The sequence below is a fragment of the Zootoca vivipara genome, chromosome 8 (genome assembly GCF_965207765.1).
Source record: "Zootoca vivipara chromosome 8, rZooViv2.hap1.1, whole genome shotgun sequence".
Lineage (NCBI taxonomy): Eukaryota > Metazoa > Chordata > Lepidosauria > Squamata > Lacertidae > Zootoca > Zootoca vivipara.
In genome coordinates, this window is record NC_142591.1 from 80726129 (window position 1) to 80739941 (window position 13813).

Sequence of the window (13813 nt, forward strand, 5' to 3'; positions counted from 1 at the left end):
CTTCTCAACCTCTCAAAAGCCATCTCTCCCTTCTACTCCCTCTTTTCAATTCAAAAAAGAAACAGAAGGTCCCTTCGTGAGTCATAGAAGGGACCCAAACTGTAATCTTCTAGACCAACACACAGAAATGCAGGAATACAGCTGAAACATTCCTGACCGATGAATATCCAACCTCTGTTAAAAAACCTCTAATGAAGAAGAGTTCACGACCTTCTGAGGTGTTGCACGCCACTGTTGAACAGTTCTTACCATCAGAAAGTTCTTCCTAATGTATATTCGGAATTTCCTTGTCATTTGAATCTGTGGGGTCTGGTCCTTTCCTCCAGAGCAGCAGAAAGCAAGCTTGCTCTACCTTCCATGTGATACTAGCCCAAATGTGATATTTGAAAATGGAGGGATGTGGATGGCACTATTGTCTAAACGACTGAGCCTCTTGGGGTGCCAATCAGAAGGTTGGTGGTTTGAATCCCTGTGACAGGGTGAGCTCCCGTTGCTCGGTCCCAGCTCCTGCAAACCCAGCAGTTCGAAAGCATGGCAGTAGATAAATAGGTACCGCTGTGGTGGGAAGGTAAACAGCATTTCCGTATGCTCCGGCTTCTGTCAGTGTTCCGTTGCGCCAGAAGCGGTTGAGTCATGCTAGCCACATGACCTGGAAAGCTGTCTGTGGACAAACGCTGGCTCTCTCGGCCTGAAAGCGAGATGAGTGCCGCAACCCCATAGTCGCCTTTGACTGGACTTAACCGTCCAGGGGTCCTTTACCTTTACCTATTTGAAGATGGCTATCATATCAACTCTCTGGGCTCGACCATACGTCCACTTTGTCTCATGCCTAGAAAACATGGCTCTGAGTGGTGCTCTGCTTGACCTAGGCTTTCTAGGCATGGGTCTTGGCAGTTTTGCCTCTGCTCTGCTCCTTTCCCAGTGAAAATGCACTCTTTGGTTCTATATCAGAGCAAAGTCCAATCCAAAGAAAAACTGGATTGCCATTTGCTAAAGTGGGACAAGAGGAAGTGCGAATAAGCCCTCAGCCTTCCCTTCTCCTGACTAAATATGCCTCAACCTTCCTTTGTAACCCCTACGAAACAGATTATACTATGGTCACATATCAGATGCACCCACTACCCACTGCTGCTGCTTAGAGGTAGCTGTCTTTTCAACTTTCAAGCTATCTGAAAGACCATATTCCCTCATACAAGCTTGCTCAGGTTTTGGGAAATTCAGAGGAGGCCATTTTCTCACCACCCTCACAGGCACACGGTGAGAATGTGGGGGAAAGGGCCTTCTTGGTGGCTGCTCCTGGTCTCTGGAACTCCCTCCCTGTAGAAACTAGACTTGTTCCACCTTTCTTGTCCTTCCCTCAGCAGATGAAGACCTAGTTGCCGTTGAGGACTTCTTGAATCGTTCTTTGTCTAGCTCCTCTCCTTTGACCTTACTGCCTTGGGTGGCCCTGTTGGGAGTACGAGACTCCTGGCGGCTTAGCTCACAAGGGTCATAGGAACATGCAAGCCCACTCACCACAACAAGGTGATGAAACCAGTGAGTGACTGGTCTCCACTGACTGGGGATGGTCCAACACATTCTGAAGGAGCAGAGGTTCCAAATCACTGCCCGGTCAGAAATGCTAAGAAAACCAGAGACACTTGGAGAAGCACAAGTCCACTCACTGATCCTTTGAAATGGAGGCTCTGGGGATTGAAACTTGTGCATGCAAACCGTGAGTTTTGCCACTGAATTATGGGTTCTTCCCATCACTTACCGCTAGGTCCCTTTTTCCTGGAGATGATGGGGGATTGATCCTGCGCCCTGTGTGCTACAAGTTTTCCTAATACTGTGGGTTTCACGTGGGTAACATTTGCAGCATGGATAACTAGGTGAACATACGATTATATTCTTATTTGAGGAAACAGTGACATCTTGTGGCAACTGAAAGTAGCTGTGTGGGTTCCTTTTTATTTATCTCCGATAAAAACCTAAAGCAGGCATAGGCAAACTCGGCCCTCCAGATGTTTTGGGAGTACAACTCCCATCATCCCTGACCACTGGTCCTGTTAGCTAGGGGTGATGGGAGTTGTAGTCCCAAAACATCTAGAGCAGGCATCCCCAAACTGCGGCCCTCCAGATGTTTTGGCCTACAACTCCCATGATCCCTAGCTAGCAGGACCAGTGGTCAGGGAAGATGGGAACTGTAGTCCAAAACATCTGGAGGGCCGAAGTTTGGGGATGCCTGATCTAGAGGGCCGAGTTTGCCTATGCATGACTTAAAGCATGTTACTTATAACTTATGATTGGAGTTACAAGTGCATCTCTCTCTCTCTTTTGCCACAAACATGCACACAGAGACAGTGCCACCATATTGTATAAGATGTGGGCTGTTTCTTGTATGGCAAATCAGCAGCCTATGCAATATCCCCGGCAGACTAAAGCTAAATCTTGAGTTATTCATATTGGATTAGTTCCTTAACCTACCATATATGCTGGCGTATAAGGCGACTGGGCGTATAAGATGACCCCCTAGTTTTCCAGTCAAAATATAGAGTTTGGGATATACTCGCCATAACGAGTCTATCCCAAACTTCCAACACACACCAAATAAAAATTTTCTGTATCTCTTCCAGGCACTGAGGCGAGTGGGGGGGGGGAGAGAGAGAGTAAGCGGCTGCTGCTTTCTTTCCATGCAGGGAGGAGGGAGGAAAGCCCCGTGCGTCCCCTCTTCCTGCATGGAAAGAAAGCGGCAGCCGCTTACATGGTCACCGCATATGGCAGGGATGCGGCCGCGACCATTTTTGAGCTCCCCCCCACCATATGCGGCGACCGCAGATCTTATATCCAGCATATAAGACGACCCCCAGCTTTTGGAAAGATTTTTCTGGGTTCAAAAGTGGTCTTATACGCCAGACTATATGGTAGTTAACACATTAAAGTCATACCTCATGTTGTGGGTTGTGTTTTTCCAGGTTACGAATGTGGCGAACCTCGATTTTGCTGCGCGTGCATGCACAGAAGTGTTCTGCACACTTCATGCATGCAAAGAAGTGCTCTATTGCGCTTTCGCGCATGTGGGTTGCGGACTTTTCGGGGTGCGAACAGCCCCGCGGAACGGATCAGGTCCACAACCTGAGGAACCGCTGTATAAGGAGGTGCCTTCCTCCAAAGTAACCATGCAAAGACAAACAAAAGGAAGCAAACAGTTTTATTAACATTTCTTTTACACCTTACACAACAAGCCACACAAATCATCACCATATAGCATATGTAGAAAAATAGTAGAATCATATTGGCACTGATGACTGTTCATTATTAATATTACTATTCATCATTAGCATCATCCTCTCATTATACAAAGTTGATCATCACCGTAATAAATAAGTAGCATTAAAATTTCACAGTGGCATTCTAAGCTTTACATTCGCCATCTTGCTTAAATAGGAGACCGATTACTCCCACCCCTTAAATATGCTCAAAATTCGAAAGCAGACCCCGTTAAAAATTAAAAGCCCTTTCTCTCAGCCAACTCCAATTATCCCACTATGTCCCATTGCCTTGATGTCCTACAGAGTTCTGCATTTGTCATTGAGGTCGCTTGTCAAACATGAAATTAATAAGAAAGCAGACGAAGAAAAGGGGACGCGTTATTATTGTCCTAGGAAATGGGCAGACCCTTGCAAGCAACAGCCCTTCCCTCTCATTGGGAGGGTCAGGTCAAATTCGCACAAATGCACATATGCGCTTTGCAATTGGGGCACAACTGCAGACAGTGAAACTTGTAGCAAATGGGTCAAGAAGAGCCATCAGTTACTTTTTAGCATCCACAAAAGGAGGGTTCTCTCTGGTAGGATGGTTCTCAAGTTCCACATTCATCACATCTAATCAGGCCATTTTGGAAAGCTTGAACCAGTTGCCTGTGGTAATATTGGTTTGGAGTTGGCAATATTTATTCACCTAACTAACTAGTAATAGAGAAAGTCGGTAAACAAAAAAACCCAGTTCCAGAAGAATCAGACTCTGACAAAGAGGCTAGACACCCAGGAATGTGTTAAAATCATTCATGCATATATATATATATATATATATATATATATATATATATATATATGCATGAATGATTTGAACAGCCAATAGCAAGGTGTTTTTTTTAAATATATCTGTATATCTATATTTATATATTCCCATAGAAAGAGACATCTTAAAAGCCTTTTCAAAGGAGGCCAAATTGAATCATACCTTAGCGATGTTCCAACATTTTAGATGTTGCTCTACACAACACAATTATCTTCTAAGGTTAGTTTGTAGTACAAGTATAATAGCATAAACATTATATATATATATATTATGTAAGACAGGATTATATAATATTCAAGGCCTTTACAAAGACAGTGTCCCAATTAAACAAACAAAAAAGATATATCTGATAGCTGCAGATCTTCAGCAGATCAGATTATTATTGCCCATGATTTTGATACAATTGTGGCAGCATTTATGAAGATGGAACCTACACCAGTTTGTATAAAAAACAACAACCCTATTACGAGTTCAGCAATTGATCTACAGGAGCCTGTGTGTCATGGAATTTTCTTGGTTGGAGAAAAGGAGGAGCCACATTTGATCAAGAGAAATATTTTCACAAGTACTAGATCAGGATGATGGTACTAGACCCACATCTCAGACGGTTCATCTATGATCCACAGGATTCTGGGTGGAAGGAGGAGGATTCCAAAATTTGCATGGGCTTGAGATGGCCACCTGAAATCTCCAGTAAGACACATCAAAAAGTCAATGTAGAGCTTAGCAGTGCCTGTTAGCATCTGCAGAAATTGGGCGCAGCTCACACAAGTTGGTCTCAAGCCCATTTTGTGTCTCTAGAAGTCCCTTCATGGTTTTGTTTTGTTTTGTTTTTTAGATTTCAGGTTGGGCCATTACCAAATATGAATGCTCACACACACAAAACACGCATTCTGCCATTCCACATTGGAGGGAAAAAGATTAATATTGGGATTCGGTAAACAGCACTAGCAAGGAATAGGATCAAGTTACAATGACTAAGATGCTAAATTTATGGGGCTCTGATTCACCCTTGGAGTCCTGGGTGAGCAAGGAAGGTCTCTCCCATTCTCTTCAATGTTTGAGAAAATTCTGGGTGTGTTACATGTGCAGAATTAATTGCTGGGACATGCGCTGCCTATTAATGTCAGGCGAAAGTGCCTTCATTGTACTGTTTTTTTTAATGCCAGTTAAAACTTTTTTTCTTTCTTTCTTTTTGTTTAGGCTAGCCTACCCACTCATGTAATTTGATTATGCATGCTTGTTATTAAACTTGCTGATTTTATCTACATGTTGATACCTTCGATATTTCAACTTGTTTTTAAGATCTGTTTATTCCGTCAGTATTCTAGTCTATTTTACATAAACCGCTTGCAGAGGTTTTTAAAGAAAACATTCTACAATTTTTGTCCAATTAAGAATATATCTTCATAATTAAAAATGTAAATCAATGTTTCTCCAGCAGTTAAAGGGGGCAATCCTATGGCAAAATCCATTGAAACGAGGAGTTCAGGAAGATCAGGATCTCTAGTTGAGATGGCTGATTCCGGGCTCAGCTGGTATTAAGTCCCCAACCCCCATCTTAGCCAAAGTTATCCTGGTGTAACTTGCTGACCCTGGGGCATGGTGTGGTGGGACTTGAAGATGGAGATCTAAGACAATTCAGCACAGTTGTGGAACCTGAAAACCTGACACAGAACTCTATTTAAAAGGTTTGTTTCCCCTCTGCCAGGCTTAGGCAGAGCAGCATCAGCATCAGCAACACTACTGCTGAATAGGTTTTGGATTCAGTCAAGCTTTATGCCATTTTAGTTTACGCTGGTGTGTTTTACATCAGCTTCTAGATTGCTCCCTAAGTCACGGAGATCTTTGTTTCACTGCTTCTGATTTTGCCACATGCTTAAGATGCATTACCTGAAGCTCAGAGTACTCCAAAGATACTATAAGATATTAAGGAAGTGATTTAGGGAGTAATCCTGCAACCAGGCAAGCTGGCATAAAGTCACACCAGATCTAAACCCCTGGCCTGGGGAAAGTCTACTGCTAGCTGGCGAAACTGGCCTGGGGAAAGTCTACTGCTAGCTGGGGAAACAAGCATTTAAAACACAACCTTTTTTTGCCTGGCCACATGACTGAGCTGAACAGAGTTCGGATCCGGATCAAGTCTGCACTACTCAGTCCCACCCTCAGAGGTGCTGAGTTCTGCCTGACATTGGAAGGGCTCATTGCATGTGTGTGATGTTGGGAGGAAGTCACTAGGCCTGCAGGGGGGAGGCAAGGTGAGGCCCACTGCTGCTGTGGCCCAGCCCCCCAAGACTGGGGTGGGGTGGGAGCTCAGCCCTGTCTACACACACATAGAGCTGGCACCTATGCTTAGCCCCATGACCCCAGAACACCACTTTTTGTGGATTTACCCTGGCCTTGACTCCAGACAACTTCAGTTCAGCTGGTTGAGTCCTGACTGAGCCAGGATGAGCAAGCTTTGTTTTTTCTTCATGAACTAACCTAAATCTTCTCTCAAAAGGATAATATATCAAAATCTGTATTCTGATGAACTACAGATTATTTATGTGCACATTGCAAAAACTGACAAGCACAGCTTTTGTAAGTTCACATGCCAGAAATTTAAAAAAGAATTCCAATTTCAACGTGAATCTAAAACAGGCTTCCTCAACCTCGGCCCTTCAGATGTTTTGAGACGGCAATTCCCATCATCCCTGACCACTGGTCCTGCTAGCTAGGGATCATGGGAGTTGTAGGCCAAAACCATCTGGAGGGCCAAGGTTAAGGAAGCCTGATCTAAAATAACATGCAGTCATACCATTCCAAGCTACTCCATCCAGTTCAACGTGCCCCAAAATCTCAGAGAAATATTTGCAAAAGCTCTTACGCCAGGTGCTGCCATACCAGATCAGGTTACTTATCCATCTAATTCAGGTATTGTATACTTTGAATCACTACAGCTCTGAAGACTCTCGGGCATGAGGTGGAGCCCATCACCTGATGATGGTGCCAGAGACTGGACGTGGGATCTCCTGCCTGTAAATCAAGTTCTCTACCACAGAGCTACCATTGCTTATGATGTCAAATAGGCCCGTGGATTGGCCCACAGGAGGCTCATTTCCAGCTGAGAGGTAACATGCCTGGGAGACCAATTCTGACTGACTGACTGACTGGGCTAGAGATGTCTTGAGAGGATTGAAGAAGTGGCCCACATAGCACTTCAACTGGGGGTGGCGACTGCCATAGGCACACCTCTCTTGCCTCGAGGTCAAACCAATAAATGTGCACATTTCCTTTAACCTTTTCTCCCAAACTCAGGGTCTCCTGTCAGTCACCTAATCCCTGGAGTAATTTCGTTGTTCCCGCAAGGGGACAATGACAATAAAGATATCTTATCTTATCTTCTCCTCTACCAATGGCTACTAGCCAGCCATGATGTCCACTGTTGGAGGCAGCATGTCTTTGAAAGCCAGTTTCTGGAAATCGCAAGTGGAGATGAAGCTATTGCACTCATCCTCTCATTGCATATTTCCCTTAGGCATCTGATTGGCCAGGATAGTTTGCTAGCCTCACCCAACAAAGCTCTTCTGTTGTTTTCAATCCTGCTACTATAGGAGGCACAGGAGAAAATTCTAGCTAACTTATCTCCCCACCAAAAAAGAAGAAGAAGCCTGGAACCCAAGGTCACCCTGTTAAGTAGGCACATTCACCATATTTTCTCATGCCAAGTTATAGGCGGGTGTTTTTTCCCCAACCACTGTCCCTGCATCTTTTACCACTGTTAGCATCTTTTAGCAACTCAGGGCAACCTGCGATGAACAAGAGAATAACTCTGTTGCTATTCACGTTGGAGAAAGTTCCTCCTCAAATACTGGAAGGAGTTCAAGGGTCCCTTGCCTGGGTCTTGAAGTGAGTGGATGATCCGTAGACTCTGCATGCTGGAAGAGTGGCCTGGGTCTTGATCAGCAGCGGAAGGAGTCATTTTGGGGTGACATCCTTCAGTCCTTGCTCACTTGACAATACGTCCGCCATTGCCAGCCTGTGTTCTAGTGCCTCCAAAGCTTCTCCAGAGTCCCTTAAATCAGATTGCTTGCTGAAGCAGAGCCCCTGCCCACCAAAATTTGGGACACCACAACAGAATAGCTCCAAGTCAGCGACTAGACATTGCAGAGATAATGTTATTACACTTTGTGGCCTTCAGAACTGGAGTTTTCCACACATTTACGAGTTTTCTTCTTAACTTCCCCTGCCAAACAAATAAAGTGCTGCAATCCACAGATTCCCGTTCCTATTTTCTGATTCACCACAAAGGAGAATTTAACCTGAGTTTACTTCTTTCTTCTTTTGTTGACCACATGAAACATGGAAAATGACAAAAACCAGACAAGTTTCTTCTTAAATAATAATTATTGACTCAGCTAAGGCAGTTTATGCCTAAGTGGATTTCTTAATGGTGGAAGGGAGAGAAAGAGGTCAGTCCGGTGACCATTATAAAGGGGGCAAATCTATAATCACATCCTCAGGATTTTAAAAGCTTTTTCTTAGGAGGTTGGTGGTTAGATGAACAAAAAGAAAAAAAGACGAAATAACATATATATGTTTACATCTTCCAAAAAGCACCAATTTTTGGCCCTTTGAATACATTATAACCAAAGCACTTTGATTCCTCTCTCCAAGCCACTAGGGTGTGCCGTAAGCGTATTCTGTTTGTTCCCAGAAATGAAGCACTCTCTTGGCCCAGAAAGTCTTTGCAATTCAGTATGCAAGGCTCCCTTTGCTCCCCTGAGGCTCACAGTCTTATTTGAAGTAGTTGAGTCCCGCAACCAGGAAAAATTTCTCCAAGAACAGTTCAGAATCCAGCACCGCAATGTGAGCTGCCCGCCCGATCAGGGTGTTGGCTGTGTTTGGCAAGGCGTGGAACACATCGTGGCGGATTAAAGTGCAATCCTTTGTCCCCACCACCGGCTGGAGGAGGTTGTTGATCATCTCGGCATAAACAGGACCTTGGAAAGTTGAAAAACATAATAATTATTATTATTTCTTCATTGTCTACAATATTCATGGTGTATGAAGAACACAAGATGAGCCTGCTGGACCAGGCCAGTGGCCCATCTCATCCAGCATCCTGTTCTCTTTTTATAATATTTTTTTATCAATTTTCCATTTTCTAATGTTTAAACACATCTTCATTACCCACCTTACTTCTTTTGCTCATATGAGCCTGTCGACTTCCCTCCCTCCCACCCCATGGTTTTCAAAATTCATATGTATATCATAGCATTTTTACATTTTACGTTTTACGTTTCACTCATTCAGAATATCACAATTTTTAAATAAATATAAAAGGGTAGTGACAATTATCCTTACAAGTCTTCTTACAACCCTGCTAGTGTTGTTAGTTGCTTACAATGGTCCTTTAAGTAGTGTATAAATTTACTCCAGTCTTTTTGGAAAACTTGATCAAGTTGGGTTTCAGATTTTTCCGGTCAGCTTCACCAATTCCACAAAGTCCATAATCTTCATCTACAATTCATCTTTCATTGGTATTTCTTGTTGTTTTCATTTTGGGGCTAAAATGATTCTTGCTGAAGTTGTTGCATACATAAACAGTTTTTGATCACCCTTTGGTATCTCTTCATCCACTATACCCAATAAAATGCTTCTGGCTTTTTAACAAAGGTGAACTTAATTTTTAAAAGTCATCCTATATAATAATGTCCAAGTTGTCCCTGCGTCCAAGCTGTCCCGTGTGTCCCTGGGTCACTGTGCATGTGCCCCAGGGATAAAGGGATTGGACAGCAGAGACTGCGCGCGCGCACTCTCCCCCCCTGCCTCCTCCAACCGCCGCTCCCGCCGGACACCGCCTCACTGCAGGGCACGTCAGGGAAGCGAGGGTGGAGGCCGGCGAAGGCCTCCTCACAACCCTCCCTGGCCATGAGGAGCGGCGGTTGGAGGAGGCAGGGGGGGGGAGAGTGCGCACGACTTTCCTGTCGGTGGCTGGGGGAGAGGAACGGAGGAGGAGAACGCAGCGCTTTCTCCTCCTCTGTTCCTGTTCCCCTGCCGCCGACAGCAAGGACAGGTCCCAGGGTTCGGAGAAGCGCTGCGCAAGCGCTTCTCCGAACCCTGGGATGTCTTCTTCCTGTCGGCGGCTGCGGGAGAGGAACGGAGGAGGAGAACGCAGCGCTTTCTCCTCCTCTGTTCCTGTCCCCCTGACGCCGACAGCAAGGACAGGTCCCAGGGTTCGGAGAAGCGCTGCACAAGCGCTTCTCCGAACCCCAGGATGTTCTAGCGCCCGTTATTAAACGGGCTGAAATACACTAGTTATATATAATTTCCCAATATGCTTTTACCTCATTACAAGTCCACCACATATGATATAACTTCCCTTCCTTTCCTTTACATTTCCAGCACTCCTTATTTCTTGTCCTATACATTTTAGCAAGTTTAGCTGGTGTTAGATACCACCTCTACATCACTTTCATAACATTTTCCTTTAATGCACTACGCAGCATCCTGTTCTCAAAGTGACTAAACAGATGCCTGGGGGTAAACAACAAGCAGAACACGAACACAAGACCCCTCTCCCCTCCTGTGGTTTCCAGCAAGCTGGCTGCACAATTAAAGCTGATTTGGTGCTCTTGCACAGCAATCCTGCTTATTGGGAAATGATATATAATGAATTGAAAAGGATGTTCAAAATAACTTTTATATTAAAAAAAAACAACCCAGAAGTTTTTCTTTTGGGAATTATAGGGACAGAACGACCTAAATTGTATAGAAATTTATTTATGTATGCTGCTCCAGAAGCAAGAACGTTACTTGCCCCAAAGTGGAAAGAAGCAGAAGTCCCAGAAAAAGAGGAGTGCATACGAAAACTTATGGGATATGCAGAAATGGCAAAACTTACCGGAAGAATAAGAAGTCAAGATAACAAACTTTTTTTAATAAAAGAATGGAAATGGTTTAATGAATATTTACAGGTAAATTGTAAACAGATAAAAAAAACATTAGCAGGATTAATGTAATAACGTGCAGTTTTATAGGAGTATATATTTACAGTAGATAAATAAATGAGCAAGTTAAATGACATTGGATATGCAGAAGATATTTTAAATAATTGTTTAAGGAAATGCAGAAAGGAGAAGGAAGCTTGGTAGAGTCTTGGTAGACCACAAACTTGACATGAGTCAGCAGTGTGATGCAGCAGCTAAAAAAGCCAATGCAATTCTGGGCTGCATCAATAGGAGTATAGCATCTAGATCTAGGGAAGTAATAGTACCACTGTATTCTGCTCTGGTCAGACCTCACCTGGAGTACTGTGTCCAGTTCTGGGCACCACAGTTCAAGAAGGATACTGACAAGCTGGAACGTGTCCAGAAGAGGGCAACCAAAATGGTCAAAGGCCTGGAAACGATGCCTTATGAGGAACGGCTTAGGGAGCTGGGTATGTTTAGCCTGGAGAAGAGAAGGTTAAGGGGTGATATGATAGCCATGTTCAAATATATGAAAGGATGTCATATGGAGGAGGGAGATTGTTTTCTGCTGCTCCAGAGAAGCGGACACGGAGCAATGGATTCAAACTACAAGAAAGAAGATTCCACCAAAACATTAGGAAGAACTTCCTGACAGTAAGAGCTGTTCAGCAGTGGAATTTGCTGCCAAGGAGTGTGGTGGAGTCTCCTTCTTTGATGGTGTTTCCTGCTTGGCAGGGGGTTGGACTGGATGGCCCTTGTGGTCTCTTCCAACTCTATGATTCTATGAAGCTGAAATTTGGAAGTGTTAAATTGATTGTAAAACTAATGAAATGTATAAATTTGAAAAATATAAATAAAAACACATATCTCTCTTTAAAAAAAAACTGACTGCTTCCCCTTCAAAACTAGACTTTTAAGTTAAGTGAAATGATAGGGAAATTAATTGAAAAAAATGTGGGGTTACAATTGCTTGATGCAACATTATTTATCCTCCCCTCAAACAAATAATAAGGACTCCTGAAGGGCTTAACAGCTCAAGGGATTAAATGGGACTGTATTTGATTATGTATGTTTATTAAGGAAATATCTTTCTCCCTATCATTACATTTAAGATAAAATTGTTGAAAAATATCCTATCAATGGTAACTTTCACCACAGAAAATGAATAGAATTGGATAGGCAGGCGGAAGGGAAATGTTGGTATTGTGCAACAGATATAGGAAATTGTGAAAGAAAAAGAAAGTACCAGAATAAAGCTTTAAAGAGTAAAAATGAAATGCACAAATTTAAATTAGCATTAGATCCGAAATGAGGTTTGTTGAAGTATGAAAAATAGGCTAATCCTCCTAAGCTTCAAAGGCCATTTATGTATTTAATAGCTGCAGGCAAGGAAAATTTAATGGGAGACCTGAAAAAGCATATTGAGTTGGGATATAGCATGATTAGCTAACTGTTTATCAAAAGGAAAACTGTAATAATGGACAATTTTGCAAATCATCACAACTGGTAATAAGAGTAGCTATCTCAATATTTCACTAATAAAGATTGTGCCATATTCTAAGTCATTATAGTTAAGAAGGAAGACTAATGAATACATAAATTAAAAGAAGTGGGGGTGATACTTGAACGTGGTTCCACCATCTCATCCTAAGTCCAGCTGAGCTTTTGCTGGCATTGCAGAGGTGAAGGGCAGGTGATCCCCATTGATATCTGTTCCTCGGCTCTGATATAAGGTTACCAGATTTCCACCCCCCAATGAATCCGGGGACACAACTTCCTACTAAATAGATGGATTTTGTCAGGGGACTGATTTGTAATTCCGGGTAAATCCAGGAAACGGGGATGTCTGGTAAACTTACTCTGAGAGGTATTTCCCATCAATATAGGTTTTTCTGTGTAGTTGACTGCATTTGTGTAACTCAAAGATGGAGAGCCTGTGGCCCTTCAGATGCTGTTGGTGTTACTATCTATATATCAATCATCTATCTACCTATCTACCTATCTATCTACCTATCTATCTATCTTCTATCAATCATCTCTCTCTCTCTCTCTCAAGTGGTACCTCGACTTCCAAATGCCTCGACTTCGAAGTCATCAAACCCGGAAGTATTTTCGCCCCTCGCACGTTCTGCGCAGAAGCGGTGCACACGGTCTGCACATGCGCAAAGCGCAAAATTGTTCTCCACACATGCGCAAAATGGACGCTTCGACATACAAAGGTTTCAACTTACGAAGAGCACCGCATAACGGATCGCCTTCGTAAGTCGAGGAACCACTCTATCTATCTATCTATCTATCTATCTATCTATCTATCTATCTATCATCTATCTATCTATCTATCCACCCCCCCCCCCATCGTTCAGCCCGGACATTAAGGTCCAGCTCTGAGGGCCTTCTGGTGGTTCCCTCACAGCAAGAAGCAAGGTTGCAGGAAACCAGGCAGAGGGCCTTCTCGGTGGTGGCGCCCGCCCTGTGGAACGCCCTCCTATCAGATGTCAAAGAGAAAAACAGCTACCAGATTTTTAGAAGACACCTGAAGGCAGCCCTGTTTAGGGAGGTTTTTAATGTTTGATCTTTTATCGTGTTTTTTATATTCTATTGGGAGCTGCCCTGACTGGCTGGGGAAACTCAGCCAGATGGGCAGGGTATATTTATTTATTCATCACCACCATCATCATCTACAGTTGCAATCAAAATTATTCAAAGAAACCCCTACATTGCAAATAAGGTTTATTATCAAAATATACAGACTTTCAGCTATTTGAAATGAACAAATCAAACAAAAGCAATTGAAATAG

At 43.3% G+C, this 13813-nt stretch overlaps 1 protein-coding gene across 2 annotated transcripts in view; it reads right to left on the reverse strand.

Annotated features, from left to right (window-relative positions):
* Positions 1-5418: 5418 nt before the first annotated feature.
* The window catches only part of FAM135B (family with sequence similarity 135 member B), a 114431-nt gene continuing 106036 nt past the window's right edge, over positions 5419-13813 (reverse strand). For both annotated transcript variants that reach the window (XM_035125308.3, XM_088675998.1), the window contains exon 20: positions 5419-9044. In XM_035125308.3, coding sequence (XP_034981199.3) covers positions 8839-9044 — 206 coding nt within the window. In that variant the 3' untranslated portion in view covers positions 5419-8838. The remainder of the gene's footprint in view (positions 9045-13813) is intronic.